This window comes from Astatotilapia calliptera, chromosome 16 (assembly GCF_900246225.1).
Source record: "Astatotilapia calliptera chromosome 16, fAstCal1.2, whole genome shotgun sequence".
Classification (NCBI taxonomy): domain Eukaryota; kingdom Metazoa; phylum Chordata; class Actinopteri; order Cichliformes; family Cichlidae; genus Astatotilapia; species Astatotilapia calliptera.
The window spans coordinates 10,276,798-10,297,429 of NC_039317.1; the positions used below are offsets into that span (position 1 = coordinate 10,276,798).

A 20,632-nucleotide genomic window follows, 5' to 3' on the forward strand; every position below is an offset into this window, starting at 1 on the left:
TAAAGACACACAATACTTTCTGGTCGAATCTGTAGAAAAATGATTTTAGCAAACAACTTTAATAAGAAAACAGCTTAAAATCACTTTTAAAAACAGTAAAATGGAAAAAAGACAAATTATCATTTGGCAGTCGTCGTCATCTTCTTCTTCTTCCGGCCATCCTTAAACACAGGAGAACTCAGGAATGTGGTGTCAGTGAATTTATCTCCACGCCTTATTTTGCTGATAGAAAACATAAATGAGGTTAATACTGTGCTGTTCTGGGTTTTCGCAGGGCCACAGATTTTAGACAGAAACATCCTCACCTGTTGAGAGGCGGCTCCTTGTAACTCACGGCACCCTTCCCAGGTCTCCGTCTCCTGCTTCTCTCTCCATTTTCACAGTCTGGTGTTGTCAAAGTGTTGGTTACTGTCGATAAGACTCTGCCTGCGGGGACAAACAGGTACTGCTAAGCACAGCATCATAGCATGCTGCATGCATATTACTCTGTGCTTTGCTTCTCAGCTACCCTCTACATTTACTCATACTGCATTAGGGCTGTTCGATATAACGATATATATCGGATGACGATATAAAAACATCTGTCATTTCATTTTACACTATCGTTTGTTTCGTGGTGTCGCAAAATAAACTGTTTACGGCAATATTTTTTCATGGATTTGATGGTCACTGTAGTGGCTATATTAATTTGTTAAAGTTCTCTCTTTCTCTTATATTTTATATAACCACACTACGGACGGACAAGAGCCTGTTTTTATGCGTTGTCATTAGCAACAACGACGGTAAAACCATCGCGTGTCCGCTTGTTTATTTTCCACATAAACCTTTCACAATAAAGCTCAAGATCCTGTTGAGACTTTTCAAAATAAACTGGATCACGTGAAAGAGTATGCAGAGTGTTTACGGATGAGAAGCAAAAAAGAGCCGTCAGGTGCTAAAAAATAAACCTTAGACTCAAACGTTAGAACAGGCTTTTCCCCGCAGCACGCCGTGTAATAAATGCTCACAAAGAAAATGGCGGCCGTTACAACTTATGTCTAAAAATGTATCGTTTCATACATTGGTTAAAACACTCGACTCCAGGTACGCGACGCCCAGCTGGAAACACTTCATGCAAGCCGAGCTGCCCGAAATTCACAGAATTTACAGAAAATGTTACATTTTTGTGATTTATATCGTTATTGGGACGATAGATGGATATGAGGATATGAGATTTTGATCATATCGCACAGCCCTATACTGCATTATGATAGCCAAATTCACAATCTGTCCTTATGTATATACTTTTCTGTTCAGATAAATGTTTTGGGGACATTTGCCACAAACATTAATGTCTTAAAGTGACAGGGTATTGAACCTTTGACCTTTGTCTGCTATGACCTCAGTGATAAACAAAGTACAATTATTACCCATCTGTCACAAATGAAAGCTAAAAATGTACAAACTCAGTAACATAAGAGCTGATGACAGAGCTGTGCTTGCATTAGACTGCACTGCTGTAAATAAAGACTGTTCCACACCTGGAGAGGCTTCAGCCGTTCCAATTGTCGCGAGCCTGCCTGGTGTTTCCCTGCTTGGAGTGGCGGGTAGAGAGTCCACATCGAAGTGAGCTGTGCTGTTATCCACGTCCAGCCACGGCGGCAGCTCATCCATCAGCAGGTCGCCCACATTCTGATGAACTGCCTGGTCGCTGGTGTCCACCGTGTGACTGCAGGTGTCCGATGCATTCGACATCCTGGTGATGTTTTCAGAACTACATCCACTTCTGTTCTTAGTTTTTCGTCTGTAGACAACAAAAGTCTTCCTGGGATATCTGGTTTCCGTGGCTGTGTTCAGCATGAATACATTTCTAGATGATGTGGGACTCGAATCCCTCCTGGACTGCGAATCATTCAGATGTTCAAAGATTTCATGCTTTTCGCTGATGACAGACTGTGAGTCGAGCATTTGTAAATCATGTAATTGATCTTTAGCAATTTCAGAATCAAGGCAGAGAGCGGAGGCGTCTCTAGGGTCAGGAAGATAACATGTTTCACTCTCAGATCTTAAGTCTTTGTTGTCTTTTTTCTTCGTCTTGTCATCTAACAAGTCATCACCCTCTTCTCGCTGCACCACTTTGTTCCTGCTGGGCTGCCCTGTTTTGTCTCTCCTGGATTTTTTAGGTTTTTGAAACTGTGATCCTAAAGCCGCCTGCCAGTCTAGTGGCAGTGCTTCACCACTGTCACCGCTACTTGAGTCTTCTTGACAGTTCCCAGAGTCCTGAGTGGCCACCCAGGATCGCTTCCCAGAGCGCCGAGTCTTTGAACGATTGCTTGATTCTAAACGTCCAACAACGCTTTTCCTCATGACTGCTTCTTCTGCCTGAAAACTGGATCCTGTAGGAGGCGCCACATCATGCTCTGGTGAGTCACTGTCGCCGGTTATTGAGATAACAAATGTCTCCCTGCATCTTGATTTGTGACCTCCCCTAGAATTAGTCACAGTATTAGTTTTGCTAAAGGACAGACGCTCCGCATGCTCTGACTCTGGTTGTGCACAAAGCAGAGCGTCCTCAGAGACATGAGACTGTAAGCTTTCGTCTCCCGCTTTAGGTTTTTGGACTTTCTCCTGGTGGGATTGGCTGCCCTCACTTTCACCAGACGGCACAGTGAAAAAACTTTTCCTGGTTACTGAAGAGGCCCACTTTCCTTTAGCTCTGGACTTCCTGCATGTTATTTTGGAACTTGTTTCTTCAGCCACACTTCTGCTGGTGCTTGAAAACCTCATTTTAGGATCAGAGAAGTAATCTTCCACATCCATTTGGTCTACATTTGAGATGTTAGTGCGGTCAGAAGATTTGACTTTATCCTTTGATACTTTCTGATGCTTGCCCAGTTTAGGAATGCGAGTGACAGTGGCAGTACTTTGATCCTTCAGCGGCTTTTTATGTGCTTGTAACAAAGATGCAGACTTCTGCACTTCTATACTTGAGCTGCAGCTTTGCTCCTTGTCCTTTCTGCCAGAGCTGACTTTTTTTTTCGCTTTGGTTTCCACAGTGACTATCTCAGTGGCTTCACTTAAGGTCATCTCCATGGTTGCATTGAGCAAAACAGTTTTCTCTTGATTTTTGCCAAGCTGTGTTTCACTTTCCATGGTGGAGACACTGGAAAGATTCTGATCTCCAGAAAGGGATGGTGTGGATTTTTCACAAGTCTGACTGTTCTGAACAGAGACGACGGAATGAATATCAGCCTGGGACTGAGAGGGATTCTCCACATCTTCCCTCGGAGTATTGGCCATGCCAGACGCTTCTATGTGGGCAGCCTGTGCACACTGGGTGGACAGCCTTTTTTCAGCTTCTGTGTTATCTGCACAAAAAGCAGAGTACATCAGCATTTCACATCATCAACATTTTACAGTTAACACTAAAACTTTCAATGCTTAAATCACGCCTACCGTTGCAAACATCAGTCGACTTTTCACATGTATTCGGAAAAGTGGAGACGTCCTCGTTGATGGTTTTTTCAAGCAGGGCAGATGTTGTGATTTTGCTGGTACACCACAAATTCCTTGAAACATCTGTCTGCAGCGGTAACTGACTAAAATGGGACAAAAAGGCAAGATATTAAAAAATATATATAATTTTTTTTTCTTTCAACTCACTAGTGAATGCAGGTGCCACCCTTTCAGCCTCCTGGTAGACTCAAACTTGTCTGAGATTTTTAGGAGATGCATCTGTGGAATCAACTGTGAAATCCTACATTGCATTCACAAGCTTGGGTCCACCTGACAGGGCGATGACAACACTCCATCAGCTCTTTTGCAGCTGAGAGGTAAAAAAAATTTTCACACTCTGGTTTAGTGACAGCAGTCTGACACTGTTATTTTTATTATTATTATCATCATTTCTCACAGCTTCTCTCCACACTGTTAATGGAAGTAGTAGAGCAACTTTTCACAGTGCATCAGGTAACATATATTGAGATGTCTTGCAGCTATATTTTGGGGGACCCTATGCAACTATAAGAATGTCTCCCAAACTTGACAAATATTACCGTAACCTACAGTATACAGTAGGTTAGCATAAACAGAACGTGTGATAATCCACTTGTCACTTGTTGTTATAGAGCAAGATCTCGCTCTATGTCGAGGCTAAGGTATTTTAAGTAAATGCTAAATTGACCACTGTTAGGCCGTGTGCATGCGCAAACATTTCTGTCACTGAAAACAGAATTTTACAGTCAAGTCCTAAAGTATTTGGACAATGACACACTTTGCACAGGCTCAAAAGTAATTTGACAAGCTACTAATTATAAGATTGCTTTTAATACTCAAATTTGTTGAAAATCCTTTTTAGTTAATGACCGCCTAAAGTCTAGAACTGGCAGACATCACCAAATGCTGTGTTTCCTTTTTGGAGTTGAAAAGTTAAATGCTCCATATTCCTCAAGCAAAATGAAGGTAGCACATAGCTCACACGTTTGATCTAAACGCAAACTCAATGGCATGACGCTGCAGGATGCTGTGGTAGCCATGCTGTTTCAGTTTGGCTTCAGTTTTGAATGAATCCCTAACAGTGTCACCAGCAAAGCACCATCACACCTCCTCCTCTATGCTTCACAGTGGGAACCATGAATGTAAAGAACATCCATTCATCTTTTCTGCACAAAGACACAGGTGGAACCAAAGATCTCACATTTGGACTCATCAGACCAAAGCACAGATATCCACTGGTCTAATGTCCATTCCTTGTGTTTTTTGGCCCAAACAAATCTGTTCTGCTTGTTGCTTTTCCTTAGTTGTGGTTTCTTAGCAGCTGTTTGACCATAAAGACCTGATTCACACAGTCTCCTCTGAACAGCTGATGTAGAGATGTGTCTTCTACTGCAACTCTGTGTGGCATCTATCTGGGCTCTAATCCAAGGTTCAACACAACTTCTGCACAACACAACTGATGGTCCCAACCTCATTAAGAATCAACTCTGACAGGCACACCTGTGAGGTGAAACCATTTCAGGTGACTACATAATGAAGCGCACTGAGAGAAGGCCGAGGGTTTGCAGCGCTGTCAACAAAACAAAGAGTGTATACTTTGAGGAATCTAAAAAATAAGACATATTTAGATGTTTTTTTAAGATTTTTTGCTAAATAATTCCACATATCTTGCTTGGTATATTTGATGTCTTCAGTTTTTATCTACAATATTATTTTTACTACAAAAAGTAGTAGTAGTAGTAGTAGTAGTGGGTTTGGATAGTTTCCCTGAATAAATCATCATTTAGAAACTGCATTTTTTATTTACTTTGCCCAACATTAAAATTTGTTTGATGACCTGAAAAATGTTTTTTTGGTTTTTTATTTTTGCAAATATGCAAAAAACAGGGAGGGGCAAATACGTTCTCACAGCACTGTGTAAGAAAAGCAACTGAAGCTGTCAGTAAGATATAAACATTGTATTCTTGTCCGTGTCTATTCAATAATGTGCTGTTTTTAAAAGTGATAAATGTTACTAAGTCTGTCACTGACTTTTATGGAAACATGACCAGGCTACACATTCTGACACACTTAGGTGGCGTCACTGAAGTGACCTTAATAAAAAAGGAGTGCAAGTCTGAAAAGTGTAAAAGAAATGTCAATGCCATTCAGAGATGCCTAAGCTAAATCAGTGGTTCTCATTGCAAAGAGCCGATCACTGTGAACTCAGTTCATTTCTGACCTTCCAGCTGCAAGATTTTCCATTCTGATGTCACCAGACGAGATCCGGGAATCTCCTGAAAGGCTCTGAGAATCCTGTGAGAAGCAAATGTTAGTATGGTTTGATATTGCAATGCATTTTCTTCTACTTTTGTTCAAACTTAAGTGGCTTTCCGTCTAAACTTTTCCTAGGATCCAAGAAATGTTCACACAGGAAGCGATTCACTTGTACCGCATCATTTCATAGCTGACAGTTGGTCACTCGTTGACATTCCAGGCTTAGTTGTCCAGATAATCCTCCAATGCAATTACCAATCAATCTTAAAGTCTCACTGTGAAATTAAGTATAGTTCAAGTTGGGACCCAAACACTGCACACCAGCAGCAGTTATTTCATGCTGTTTCTGAATGTCACTGACTGTCTATGGTCTCCAGTTGCCAAGTCACTGCTAATCTTTTCCTTGGTGCATCATTAACCCCTCAGAGGATGAATGTTTGACTGCCAGCGCTACATTACAGAGTGTGTGTGATGCTAAATTGCAGAAGTGCAGCCAATATTTCATTACAATCACTGCAAGCCAGCACACATCATGCGCAGCTTCTTACACATCTGAAGTAGCTATGGGAAACTTTTAGAGCCCGACCGATATATCAGCCAATATTAACAATCTGTTGATAATCATTTTCATTTATCTGCTGATAAATTAAAATGTATAATAACCGTTCAACCAGTTATAGTAGTGACACTGAATAGTTTGTCCGTCAGCGGTCAGGCAGAACTCAAACAAGTAATCCACGACTTGTTGTGCATACTATCGTCATAAGGACTCATAATTAGCTACAAAGGATCAGTTTAGGGAAATTTGTTTTCTGTGCCTGAAATTAAAAAACAAATATGGATTTTTAAATAATCAAATATCAGTATCATTACATGTCTTTCAAATCCTGTATTGGTGAGGCTCTAAAAAAAAAATCATCTGTCAGCTGACAAGTTGTAAAGATTAAAGATAAGTTGTAGAGTTGTAGAAGTTAAGAGTTTGTCAGCCTTGAACAGTTCTGTGTTATGTGCATCAGTAGGAAACCCTGCATTGTGCCAGTTTTAAGTAAATTTTTCAGCAGCGCTCACCAAAATGTCACAAATATGTCAATATGCCGCAGAAACTGTAAATATGTATTGAATGAAATCCTTACGCTGTCAGAGAACAGGTCTGCCACCATGTCCAGGTGCTGCAAAGCATTACTACGGAAGTTGTTCAAGATAAGGAGCTGCAAGAGGAAAACAAGACGCTCTGCAGTCAATGCAATCAATCCAGCGGAGCATCGCTGCACTCTTCTTTGCATTATGACCAGTAACTGTCTACTCAGAATTTTAGTGCTGTAGAAGAACACAAGCAAACGACAAACGCACCAGTTTTCTGTGCTTGTATTTCTTGGTGGCTAATTCAAAGCAGAGAGCGTCCACTTGTTTCTGCAGGTACATGACCTCCATCTCCAGCTGGCTGCTTCTCCTCCTCTGAGCTTGCAAGGCCAGAGCTAAGGCTTTGTTGTTGGTCTTCAAAGAGACCTTGAAGAAGGACGAGGTATCTGGTGCGGAAACACGACAGTATTTGTGTTTGGCATTTACATGAACTCTTCTTTCAGCAAATTTCTGAGATCCAAAAAAAGCAAACAGACTCACTGAGAAGCTTATTTTTTATCTTGGATGCTGCAGTTGAAGTCTGCTTGGTAGCCTTCGAGGCCATCATAGTCTTCAAAGAAAACATTATCAGATGAACAGGAAGACTCGATCAAAAACCTGAAAAAGATACACACGTTAGTCATTGTACACAGTAATTAAGAACACCCAGCAGCATGCATGTGTTTGTCTTTCCTGTGATGCTGTCAAGTCACCAGAAACTGTATTTAAAAGATAGACATAGGCATGCTGGCATCATCCACTGCTTAGTCAAGTCCTGATGTGAAGCATCAGCCTGATCATCTTGGCATTTTCAAATCGGACATGACAGTGGATCTATGGAGGGAAATTAGGCTACGTTCACACTGCAGGTCTTAATGCTCAATTCCGATTTTTTGATCAAATCTGATTTTTTTGTCTGCTTGTTCACACTACAAATAAAATGTGACAGCAAACGCGCTGTAGTGTGAACGCTCAAAGCAGCCCGCATGCACAAAAGAAGACGTCACACACAACGCGCTCTGTTTAGACCCAGACCAAACAGGATTGTTTGACTGATGGACCTTAATATAAAGACGTGTTTCAGACTTTACGTTTCCCAATTTAGCTTTAAGTTGTAAAGTTATTTTGTTATTTACATAATAATGTAAATAACCTAATAATGATCCTTATTGCTGTTTTAGAGGAGCGGTGCTTCAAAGGATGCAGATTTCTGTCAGAATCTGCAGATTATACAGTATAAATAAAATGTTCACATTTCTCCAACGTTGTCTTCCCAACAGTTTCACTGGTTGGCCAGGAAGCGTTCGCGAGGGCGCTGATAATTGGCGTCTGTCTTGTGTCAGTGACGTAAAAGACGGATTTAATGCGACATGACCGTTCAAACAGCAGTCGCTTTCTAAAACATCAGATATGTATCGGACTCAGCACCACATACGAAAGTGACCCAGGTCGGATTTGAAAATATCGGATTTGTGCTGTTCACACTGTCAAACCATGATTGGATATGGGTCGCACAGGGTCAAAAAAGTCAGAATTGATGCGCTTTCGCCTGCAGTGTGAACATAGCCTTAGTCTCAAAAGTGTTACAGCCATGTAAGATATGATCCACAAGCATAAACACAGATTTGTGTGTAACTTTGAGTACCCACAAATCCCACACACAAATACAGAGCAATTTGAACGCACAAAACTATTGTACAAACGCATGTATCAAACCCTTAATAAACAGTGACCATTTATGCACACATTTTCAAGTTCAACTTATCAAAACTGATTTTGTTTACTACAAATATTTGCAATGTTCATTTCCTTTGCTTACAGATCGCTAAATACACGTGCAAGAAACACCTGATGTGTACAAGTCACGCTGCATGTGCATGTGGAGTTTTGAGACACATTTCACACTGCCAGCTTGCACGTCCAAAAGTGAAAGCTGGATTCAAGTGCTATTGGAAAACTGGGACATCTGGGCTTCCAGCGGATTCTTGTTGTTTCAAATAAAACACATATTTATTTCTAAATAAGCAAAACAGTTCATTACCCCTCATCCACTTTACCAATTTACCAGTTAAATGTGCCATACGTTAGCATGTATGGCATATGTCTTAACTAACCTATCGCCACTTAGTGGACGAGCTTCTGCTGGGAAAAGGGTCAGAGCACAGCTGAAGATGGGAGAGCACCCTGGTTGAACATTCCTGTGGCTCATCCTCTGAAGTGAATATGTGCTAGCTAAGCTGTTGTATATTTTGAATATAGAAATGATCCCAGTGATGTGAGATAACACTTTCATATTCATCCAATCATTCCTCAATAACAGCAGATTAATGTTAACATTATCTGAATGCGTAATAAACAGTCGATCATTGTTATCAAATCAGCTGTATCAGCAATACAGTTTGAAGAGTATGTCTGCTGTTCCTAAACTATCACCATTTTGTCAGAATGATTTCCCATCGGAAGATTATTCACTAAGGTGTGACAGCTTATTATATACTACTGCATGGCATATTTAATTGATAAATGTATCATTTGTAGTAAAGAAGTGATGAACTCCTCTGTTTGTTTAGAAATAAACACCCATTTTATTTATTTATTTATTAAACACAGGGAACCCACAGGTCCCAGTTTTTCAGCAGCACTTAAATGCAGTTTATATTTGTGGATCTGTGGGAAGCTGGCAGTATGAAGATCCTCAGAATTTCACATGCAAAGTGATGTTCTATGTGTATCATGCAATATGTGCATTCATATTTTTGTGAGCAAAAATCCCAAAGCAAATAACTTTAGGCATTTTACATGCAGGGAGTTTTCCGAAAGAGAAAATGATTAGATTTGTGGAGCTAAACTTAAATATGTGTGCGTAAATATCACTCAGGTTTTGCATTTGTAAAATAGTTTTCTGTGTGTTCACACTGCCCTACATTTGTGTGTGGATTGGACCATTTTTTGTGAGTATTCAGAATTACAACCAAATCTTTACAGACATTTGTAACTTAATGCATGCTTGCCAATCATATCACATACATTTGTCAACCTTTTGAGACTAATTTCACACAATATTGCTCTGAGAAACTAACATTGGTTTTGATAGGTTATTGGCTAAAAGTTGCTTCACTCTGTTTTATCTTCTCTTCTGACTCAAATGGGACAAAAATAGTAGAAAATGAAAAACATACTGTATTTAATATGACGTAAAACTAGTGACTGAGACAATAAACTCAACAAAAAATGTTTATAGATGTCATAAATCAGTGAAATTCTAGAATCCGACCAATATATTAAATATTAGTCTAACTTAGCTCTTATAACAGCATTTATAACAGCTATGAAATTAAACTGTTAAGAGTGTTGACGTTGTACAATGTGTAGAACACCACAAAGACAACAACCAGCTGATCCAAGCAGAGTCGGACAGAATGCAGACGCATAATTCACAGCTAGTTGTGACAGTAAACAAAACTATTTTTAAAATGCACTATTATATTATCTTAGTAAGGATTCATAAGGAATATTAGGGAAACTTGTTTATATTTTGTGTGTCTGAATGAAAGAAAGCTTTTTAAATCATCAAACATTAATATCAGTATTGATCTTTAAAAATCCTATATCAGTCAGGCTCTGCTGTCTTCAAGTCAATTTCTCTGAAACCAGACTTCTTTTTTTTTTTTTTTTACAAAAATAGTGGTCACCTTTTGATGGCTAATAGAAAAAACATGCAGGTTTCTGACTTGCTAACTGGATATCACCAGTTAAGTCATATCATAAGGGACATCCACACAGGAAAAGGTGATTCGAATTTTATTGAAATAATAATAATAATAATAATAATAATAATAATAATAATAATAATAATAATGGATTGCATTTATATAGTGCTTGTCGGGGCCCTCAAAGCGCTTTACAATACCACTATTCATTCACTCTCACATTCACACACTGGTGGAGGCAAGCTACAGTTGTAGCCACAGCTGCTCTGGGGCAGACTATTTGTGGCCATCTAAATAGGTGTGGGCAATGAATTATCCAAAGGGGACACATGACAGACTGGGACTGTTTTGGAGGCCCACAGCAATAAGATTAACTCGGTTCTGCTCAAAATTGATTTTATCTCTTTATAGGCTTATTGCTGCAGTCTACCACAACAGTGCCAAATTTTTATGTGGTCCTTTGGGAAAATTAATTACCCACCGCTGCCGTATAAAGTATAGAGAAATGATGGTGACTTAATAATGGGGGCAAATCACGAGTTAAACTTTTCTCAGCTTTAAAACGACCCACTGAGGCAGGCAGCAATGAGGGTAAAAGGTACTGTTGACTGGTATGTGAGGGAGTGCATATGCCAGATGGTTACCTAGGCAACCAGAGGATGGTATAGCCACTAACAACCAAACGTTATCTTAAAAATCATGCATGACAATGTGGACGAGGTTTATTGGCACAATGACTATAAAATTTGAAAAGTGCTTGTCATTAACAGTTTGGGGTTTCTTTTCATAAGAATAACTTATTAATACTCTGTATCTACTACATTAACCATCACAAACAAACGGGTCACAATATAAAGGAAAAACGAGGCGAATCTTATAAAGATGTAGCCCACCGCATGCCACCACAGCAGCTTGTAGTGTCCCCTCCCTCTGCTTGAAGGATGAAACAATTCTTCCAAAATGTATTCTGTCATTAGATCTTTCATCCCATCACTGTCAAACTTCCCATAAGCGAAGTTATCATATAAGTTATAGTATATAACTTATTCAATATGTACCTCTCAATGGGTGAAGATTTGCAGTGACTCTTCTCTATTACAAGACACGTCGACCCAAATCATGCAGTAGCATAACTAAACCGACACATTCTTTCATTGTACGTTGTCAAGGATTCATGTTTTCCTTAAACTGTCTGGATATCTTTTTTCTTACATAACTCGTCTTGTACCTGCTTTCAACAATAAAAAAAATACCCATGTAACCCACTGTGATTAAGTAATAGTTTTTAAATAAAACAATCATAAGATATGTGATTACCTTAGCTCACAATCCGGAAGTTTTTTATAATTTGTCTGCACTGCGCTTCTGTTAACATTAGCTTAGCTTACTTAGGCTAAATCTGCTAGCACGTTCGTGTAACCGGCGTATTCTTGCAATTTGGTCAAAACTTACGGTAACTTCAGCCACTGGTAAGACTTGCCTCTGGAAAATCTTAGTAACTACCCTTCATAGCCACGTAAACTGACGTTCAAATCGATTCAAACAAGGCTAATCGTGACTTTACTGAATAAAAATGTTACGCTGCTGATTGTATTTTAAACATAAACAAAAAGTCAGCCGGGCTTCCACGCAAGCGTTACAGGGCGTGTCCAACAATCTGAAAACCAATCAGAAACGATGTATGCTGTTCCCCGAACTTGTTTTGTCAGGCAGCTCAAAGCTAAAAGTCACCAGGTTTTAGCGCAGATGTTTAACTTTACTGACAAACTTAAGCTAAGAGCAGAGGCGGAGCCAGACATTTGAAACACCCAGGGCTTAGCCCTAAAGGATAGTATGCATGTGGGATTTTTTTTTTTTTTTTTGGGGGGGGGGGGGTAGAAATGACTGAAAGATTAATAGGCTCTGTTTTGAGTTTTGTTCAAAAAAGAATGACTTCATATAGGGAAAAAAATATATCACATATGCAGGACAACTTAAACTAGTTTTTTAATTAAGCAGCAAGGCAGAACAAGGCCAGGGCTGTATCAAGGCACGAGGACTAAACCCCAATTCAACCAGACCCAGAACTGATCCGGAATTAAAACAGGACTACAACAGTTCAAAATCAGGACTACTGAGGACTTAACCAAAACAGAACCAGAATCAGAACTAGATGATAGCACTAAAAATCATCATAGACCTGCATTACACTTATTTTTTAATTCTACCAAAGTCCACTATTTAGATTGAGAAAAGTTTATATAATTATGTAGCCTTGTTGTGCAAACAAGCCTGCATAACTTAATAAATGTATAACTTGAAAAATAACAAACCTAAAAAGAAACACTAGGTACGAGATACATGAGTACCTATGATACGGTGATACTTTTGGTAAACAACCATTTGACTAACATGTGTGTCTCACCTGCTCTTGCTCCACCTCTGTTCTGTCCTCATTCTCCTCTCTTTCCCTCTTTGTGCTGACAATCATCAAATATACAGTTGAAACCAGATATTTACACACTCTTCAGATCAAAACACAAACACTTTTTTAATTGTAACATCAAATCAGACTAAATGTTTATTTTTTTAGATTGATAAATATAAAAAACGTATTTGTTAACTTTAAGAGTAAAGAGAGAAACTATCTGTATTTCTTAATGGCACCAAATTGTATTCAAAACTGAGCCACACTTATGGAGCTCCACAATTCTTTTCCTGTTGTTTTGGTTGACATCTCTTGATTTTCCCATTTCAAAGAAACAGTCTCTGTGTTTTGCCTTATATGCATCCACAGCTGTGCCACCAATTTACTCACATGGACTCTACCAACCTATCAGAAGCTTCTTCAGCTCAGAATGGAACGTCTGGAGTTTCTAATTAATTAACAATAAACTTAGTGTATATGTACTCCTAAATTTGATATAAGTGATAAAAATAGAGAGCTCTGTCTCTCTTTATTCTGACATTTAACTAATTCAAAAGATATTTCAATATTTATTTATCCAAAACAAAACAAGTTTACTCTAAATTGATGCTGTGCAGTAAAAAAAGGTTCTTGTGTTTTCCCTAAAGTGTATGTAAATATCTGGTTTAAACTGTGAATATACTGCTGTGTATTGAAATTCCTCTTGTTTTGCATATACATGAAATATACTGAACAACATACAAAGCATAATATATAAAATACTACCAGAGTTTTTTCTTTGAAAGAAGCTCCTTATGTCCATTCTTGTATATCAGTACATTACTGAAACCGATTTATTAAGCCGTGGAGGGTAACAACTGAAAATATGAAATAAACACACATGTAAGCTAAGACTCTCTAAAGAAACAGCATTGTTGTTTTTCAGCTTTTCATTTCACCATTTGTTGATTCACTTGAAGAGCAAGTAAGTAATATGGGTCAAGTGCAGTATAAATGATTTGCTTTGGAACCTGGTCAAACTTCAGTTCTTGTCTGTCTGCCTAGCTCCGTTTCTCCAACAGCGCACTGGCAGGCAGCAGCTGCCCCGCCCCGCTTAGTGTCTGAGCTCGGATCATACCAATATTAGGGGGGATTTACACACAGTCCTAAATTCCCATAGTGTGCACTATGTGCTTCGAATATTGTGTGTAGTTTTTTGTTTTATACAGTTGTCAGCCAGGCATCTAACTATGAAAAAATTACACTCCAAAAGACCCCGGGCTTCTGAAAAAACAACCCGGGCTTAAGCCCAGTAAGCCACCCCCCCCCCCCCCCCGCTCCGCCACTGGTTAAGAGTGAACTAATATTAAAAATAAACCGATAACAACTTATTTCATATAAAAGACTAAATTCAGAGGTTTAGTCTTTGAACAGTTTGGCTACACAAAGTTTGTCTGACAAAGCTGAATGTAGTTAAAGACAAAAATGATAAAATTGAAAGTTTTAGCTCACAGAAGAGACACTTTTGTGACATTAAATAAATAAAAATAGAAATAATCCACAAAATGTTCCCCTTTTCACTCAAAAAATGCAATTTTACATTGTATGAGTTATCCATTTACAAAAGGAAAAACAAAAGAAGAAATTACATGAAGAACAATAAGAATAAGTACAGCGGCATTTTTTAACAACATAAATACCACAACATTTTTAGTAAAAGTTGGTCAGACTTTGTAGTTTTCTACAAAAACCTCTTATTTGGTTGTACTGACTTTAGCGAGAAGCGTTTTACCTTATCAGCTTGACTGCTGTTGTGGTTTAGACTGTTGTAGACTTTTTTTCTTTCCCCTATTTGTATGTGTGTTTATATACATCTCTTAATTGTAATTATTTTGTAATTTGCTTATTTTGCTTACTGTCTTTCATATAGCTATGTGACTCAGTCTGCTACCCTGTGTATCTGTTACTGTTTATTTGTATGGAGAATCAAATAGCCATAAAAATGTAATAGAAGTAAGGTAATGGCTGAATGTGTTTAGCTGCACTTGAGACATCCCTGTTCAAACAACATTGCTTTTAGTCACCGCTAAAGTAGGAGACTGCCGCCTGGCTGCCATCCTCTAATGAACGCCTCCATCGCCGTCTCTATGTTCGGCTTTTGCGCCTGGCTGGTCACAACCAGTGGTGGGAGTCGATTGGATAGGTCTGTCTGGTGTTTCAAAGGAGTCGGGGTTTCCTCCAGGTGTTTTACAGCTGCCTTGAAAGCGGAGGTGCTCCATACAGTGATGTCAGTCTCCTATAGTGAACGGGTAATTCATAGTTTTTGCTGTCACGGCAGTTACCCAGATTTTACGACCAGTAGAGCCTACCGGCTAGTTAGCATACGAAGCTAGTACTAACTAGCTTGGCTAAAAACAGTTGTAGCTGCTTCTGTACTGTTCGTCAAGCTAGTTGATCAGCACGGCTTGAGTTGAGTCATAGTTTCCGCCTACAAAAAACAACTAATTCGTTAAAAGACATTTCAAGATACTTGTAATTATAAAGTCAATATGCTACAATTAAAATCTGGTGATATAAGATACGTAAAAGGTATTAGTTTAGGTAGTTAATAGCGAGCTAGTGGCTAACTTTGACGACTAGTGAAAAAAAATGTGGAAAATGGTGATGGATATCTGTGCAGTCTATGAGCGTATCCAAACGACAGCAATCTTTAGCTCTTTGATGGGGCTGAGGGCTTGGTCGTGTCAGGACACTGTAGTGACGCTTCGGCCTATTTTGATCACATGATAAGGTGGTGGATGTGGTGCCTCTGCTACTTCTGCTTTCACTACTAGTATCTAAAATGGCTTGTATTGCAAACTCAAAGTCCGTGGCCTTCTTGAGTAGGTAAGTAAAAAAGAGATTGGTATCGGCTTTTAAGCTTTGATCACGGAGAATTTTAAGAAGCGGATGCGGACCAGCCGAGAGTCTTTCTTGTCACGAGGTCGAGTTCATGTGTGGGACCGTCAGCGATCAAATGTTAGATATGTCAGCTTTAGGTTGCAACAGCAGTGTGTGAAAGGAGATACAAAGATGTTGTTCCCGTTGATGGAAAAAAAAATCAAAGTAAAAAACCTGATAATTTCTTCTTTATTAGCAGACTCTTTTTCCAAATATACTATTTGAAAGAAATTAAACAGGTTGCCCTAAAATGTGGACTTCCTTGTTCACTGTGGTATACATTGAAATGGTTGCTGGAGTTGAGTGGTTACACCACAGAGTGAGGATTTGAGCTCTTGTTTTGAAGTTTGCAGTCACAAGGTTGTGTGTCATCAGTTTCAACATTGGTGGTGATGGTGTTGGGCATACAGACTTCCTGTCACCACTATTAAAATTGTTGGTCACGCTGAGCCTATTTCAACAGGTTTACTGGGTACAATCTGAGGGGACCCAGCATGGACAGATTATCCTATAACACAGACTCAGTACAGACTCAGCTACCAGGTCATGCAAATTGTATACACTGCACATACCCTCCCTAAGCAAAGACTTTGGTTGCACAATAACACAAGGATTTAAAGTCACCACTAAGGATGGAAAAGTCAGAAAATGAATAGAAGGAGACACAAAAGCATAAAGCTCAACAGTTTTCATCTTGTTTTCAATGTCAGGCTGTAATTGTAGTTTTTAATGCCCTAAAGTTGGGCATTTTGACATTGGAGTCTTTGGATTTGACTTGCTTATGGTGAGTAGCTACGTGAGGAACTACCATTCTGGCAGGTCTGTCTTGGCTTCATTTTCAGCCTGGAGTTTGCCACTTGGCATATTCCTGCTATTTCTTGTCATTCAATAAATAAACATATATGTTATGCTTGAGGAAATGAAAAGCAAAAACAAATGGCTAAAATACTTTTATTACCATGGTCATCATTTTTTCCTTTTTCCTGGGTAGCTTATCCCTGTTAGCATCCACTAATATGTGGTTAAATATCTCATACCAAGTTTTAACTTTTGATAGCCATCAGCAAGCTTCTGGTATAATTCTGGCTGAATATTTAACCACTCTTCTTGACAGAATTCATTTAAATTTGTTGGCTTCCTGCCACAGAACTGGCTTTTAAGCATAGTTTTAAGTATAGGACTTTGAGAAGGCAATTCCAGCAGCTCAATATTAACCTCCTTTGTCCATGGTAAAATCAGCTTTGATGTATGTTTTGGATCATTTTCCTGTTGGAACACCCAGCTGTGTCTAAGTTTAAACTGTCAGAAGCCCTCGGACAGTTAGACCCTTTCAACCAGTCCGAAGATGTTAATTGTAAACTGAGAGGAGCTTAAACAGCTTGTTTCAGAAAGTGGACAAACTGTAAGATATATAAGGATTATTTTGAACTTTGAATCATGCAAAACTGCTCTCGTAGAAAAACAGTGTAGTCCTTGAAATGTGTAATGTGTATTAGATGACAGAGCGTGCAATTTGATTGTTTTTAGGCAGGGTAGGTGCAAGAATCTTGGAATTAAAATAGTCAGCAGTTACTGATATTTTTGCAGGTAAGTTTCTAGGAACTGACTAAAGACTGAATAAGCTAAATGTGTTCTTGCTTACATGTGCATTCTTCAGTGCATACCTTTTTCCCTCTATGGCAGGAGGAACAGTGACATGGCTACAGATGACAAGTCCTCGTCCTCATCCTCAACGGACTGGAGCGTGGAGCCAGCTGGCATCTCACCCACCAGCCCCTCCCACCTGACTCACTTCAAGCCACTGACTCCAGAGCAGGATGAACCTCCCCTCCGCTCTGCATACAGCTCCTTTGTCAACCTGTTTCGGTTTAACAACAAAGGTGAGGAAATGCACAATATAATCAAATAGAAGCCCAAGAATTTCACTTGAGTTAGTCCAAAAGCTACACTCTGTATTGATTTTTATTTCTTTAATGTTTGAAAGTTAGAGAAAAGTGAGACCGCTCACTGATTAACAGAGATTACATATAGATATTTTGCCTACCACTGTAAACACAGTGTGATAAATCTGTAGTGGAAATTACATCTTACAGTATTTTTGACTCGACACAATATTTTATAGAAGATGTTTATCTGAACCGGAGCCAGGACCCAGTTAGCTGCACAAGTCATGAATTAAAATTCTCCAATAAGTCTGGTCCCCTAATTTTAGTCATGTGATGCAGTCATGTGACCAGTTGTTTTGTTTGCTCTGAGTTTTGACAGCCCTATTAAAGATTAATATGAGTGTGTACATGCTCCAGATAGCTTTTCTTCAAATTCTTTAATTCTCACTCACTTTTGCAACTTTGTACTTTTTTTTTTTTTTGTTACTCACAGCAACAACTCCACCTCATTGTTACGGTAGTCCATTTAAAAAACTCGGTGCTTTTCCTCGACATTTTGCCGCGACGTTTCAAAGAGCCGGAAAGTAAATAAACGGCAGTCGAATCGTCTTGCGTCTCACGCATGCGCAGTACTGGAACGTAAGCGTTTTCGGCTGTTTCAATGTGGACGCGCAACTCTGTGAAAACAACTGAAAACGATAGTGTGGACGTGGAGCGTTTTCAGATGAAAACGCTGTTTTCAAACGTATATTTGATCATTTTGAATTGGCTGCCAGCAACATATATAACAAAACAAGGGGCAACAAACTGGAGAAGTTGTGTAATATTGAACACATCAGTAATATTGCATTTCAGAAAAGCTGATGCGTTCACTACTCTTGTTAACCGGTACATAATTTGATTACAGATTCAGAAATTTCCACACAAAGAAGAGTTTTTATACATAAGGGACAGTGAAAGTCCCGTGACGGCTGTGATCTGTGTGACTGTTGTAGAAATCACAGCACAGACTCAGGGGTACTCCTCTAAACCGCTGTCAGTAAAAGAACTTCAGCACTGCATATGCAAATGTCTCATGTTAAGATTTTACCATGCAAAGAGTTTAGTTAAAAACTTTTTGCATGGTTTAGTTAAAATAGAGCTATTAAACTACCCTGGCATCTGACCAGTTGAAATCCGTTTTTTGTTGTTGTTGTTGTTGTTGTTGTTGTTGTTGTTTTTTTGCATCATTCTGTTTGTTATCAGCACACAGTTAAAGAGTGAATCCGATAGAGTGCCTTATTGCACCCGGCCCATCTGTGAAGGCGCCTCTATTGCTCAACAAAATATGCAGATTTTGGAGTCACATGAGTCTGTAGTAAAAGAGGTTGGATTCACTCACATTAGAGAGAAACCTTTTTGTGGTTGCATTTAATGCATTTAATTTTCTAATATCCGGATCTTTAGACTGAACAACAGTCCTTTACTGTCAGATTTCTTATCTTGAAATTGATGACTTTTTACAATTGGCTTTGATTTAACTGCAAACTACTGGACTTAATTATTCAGCACATTCTCTGTGTGTTCAGATGAGGGACGCCCTCCTTCAACAGCCTCAGAGAAGCCAGACATTCCAGCCCCTTCTCCTCAATCAGAGAGGAGAAGCTGGTCCACCAGTCCCTCTCACTCGAGGACGCATCGAAAGCAACATCCCGACCACTACAGACGCACCTCAACAGCCTCAGGTAAAAGTCACACACTGGACACTTCCTGATATTCGAGACAGGTTTGGTTTTTTTATGCTTACAAATTAGTCAAACTCTTTGAAAGCTTTCAAATTCAGCTCCACACTCTGTTGAAAATGAACAGATAGCTGTGAGACGAGAAGAACAGGATCATTTCCAGTGCTGCAAACCTCTTAAACATTTTGATCTTGTGCAAAACCAATAAAACATGTTTTATTGTCACAAGATCATAAAATGCATTTCACAATATTGAATTGAACTGCATCCTGCATTTGGTTCCAGTTTTTGATGGGGAAGAATAATAAGAGTCGTCTCATCCAATAAAGCAACAGAAGCAACAACCATATTGCATATTATAACATAAGAATACAAACAAGTCATTTGCCTGTCACGGGCTATAGTGTCTGCACGTGTTGTGGTTGTGATGATCAGTACAACTGATAAGGTTTTTGTCTTCTCAACTAAAATGCTGAGTAAATATTATTGTGTGGTCTGTTCTGGTAAGACTGCTTGGCTGTCATCTGTGAAGAAACACTGCACACTCCTTAAACACTGTTAGTTTTGTACATGCCAACAATGACACTTAAATGACAACAAAACACTGATTCTGAGCAAAAATAAAGCTCATGGCAGGAAAAAAGTGTCTGTCTTGTTGTTTTTTGTGATTAAGTTAAAATGTCTTCTGCCTGACGACACCACCAAACTCCCCTAATTACAGTTTCAGAGGCAAAAAACATGTTCTGTGTAAACCTTTATTAGTGTTAACTCAGTAGAGAAACAGGTGTCTGACTAGAAATGTCTTTGTTAATGAAGCACCAGCTTCTGTGTTTCTTTTTTTGAACGAAAACCTGCAGATTTGAATGTGAGTTGATCCCAGAAACAATTCTGTGAGCGTTTGTGTAACTGTCTTGATGCATGCTCAATCATCCAGGTAAGTAAGTGCCAAAAAGTTGATTCTGTTCATCTGGACGTAGTGTTTTCAGACGAAGTGACTTCTTCATCCAAGGACTGAAGAAGTCACTTGGATGAGTGACCAAACGTTTCTCCCACTGAAAACGTTACATCCAGAAGAACAGAATCAACTTTTTGGTGTTTGTGTAACTGGTTGTGTTTGAAATCATTCCCTGCTGCTTGTGT

General features: G+C 39.1%; 2 protein-coding genes across 10 annotated transcripts in view; one reads left to right on the forward strand and one right to left on the reverse strand.

Annotated features, from left to right (window-relative positions):
• Positions 1 to 102: 102 nt before the first annotated feature.
• On the reverse strand, positions 103 to 15,091 carry sgo2 (shugoshin 2). 3 transcript variants are annotated; one of them, XM_026143841.1, is made up of 9 exons: positions 15,030 to 15,091; positions 7,351 to 7,467; positions 7,081 to 7,256; positions 6,864 to 6,938; positions 5,696 to 5,769; positions 3,436 to 3,578; positions 1,521 to 3,347; positions 306 to 426; positions 103 to 222 (listed from the first exon to the last, which is right to left on the reverse strand). In XM_026143841.1, exons 2-9 carry the CDS (start codon positions 7,433 to 7,435, stop codon positions 120 to 122), a joined length of 2,604 nt encoding a protein of 867 aa, XP_025999626.1. In that variant the 5' UTR covers positions 7,436 to 7,467; positions 15,030 to 15,091; the 3' UTR covers positions 103 to 119. The 3 variants fall into 3 exon arrangements, with proteins under 3 accessions (XP_025999626.1, XP_025999624.1, XP_025999625.1); XM_026143839.1 differs by lacking the exon at positions 15,030 to 15,091 and adding an exon at positions 12,012 to 12,207; XM_026143840.1 differs by lacking the exon at positions 15,030 to 15,091 and adding an exon at positions 11,877 to 12,003.
• Positions 15,092 to 15,124: 33 nt separating this feature from the next.
• pikfyve (phosphoinositide kinase, FYVE finger containing) overlaps positions 15,125 to 20,632 on the forward strand; it is a 30,884-nt gene continuing 25,376 nt past the window's right edge. For 5 of the 7 annotated variants that reach the window (XM_026143831.1, XM_026143833.1, XM_026143838.1 and 2 more), the window contains exons 1-3: positions 15,277 to 15,831; positions 17,569 to 17,765; positions 19,340 to 19,495. In XM_026143831.1, the coding sequence (XP_025999616.1) occupies positions 15,788 to 15,831; positions 17,569 to 17,765; positions 19,340 to 19,495 (397 nt within the window). In that variant the 5' untranslated portion in view covers positions 15,277 to 15,787. Of the gene's footprint in view, positions 15,255 to 15,276; positions 15,832 to 16,855; positions 17,473 to 17,568; positions 17,766 to 19,339; positions 19,496 to 20,632 lie in introns of those variants that run through there. The other 2 variants (XM_026143836.1, XM_026143837.1) reach the window with 2 other exon arrangements.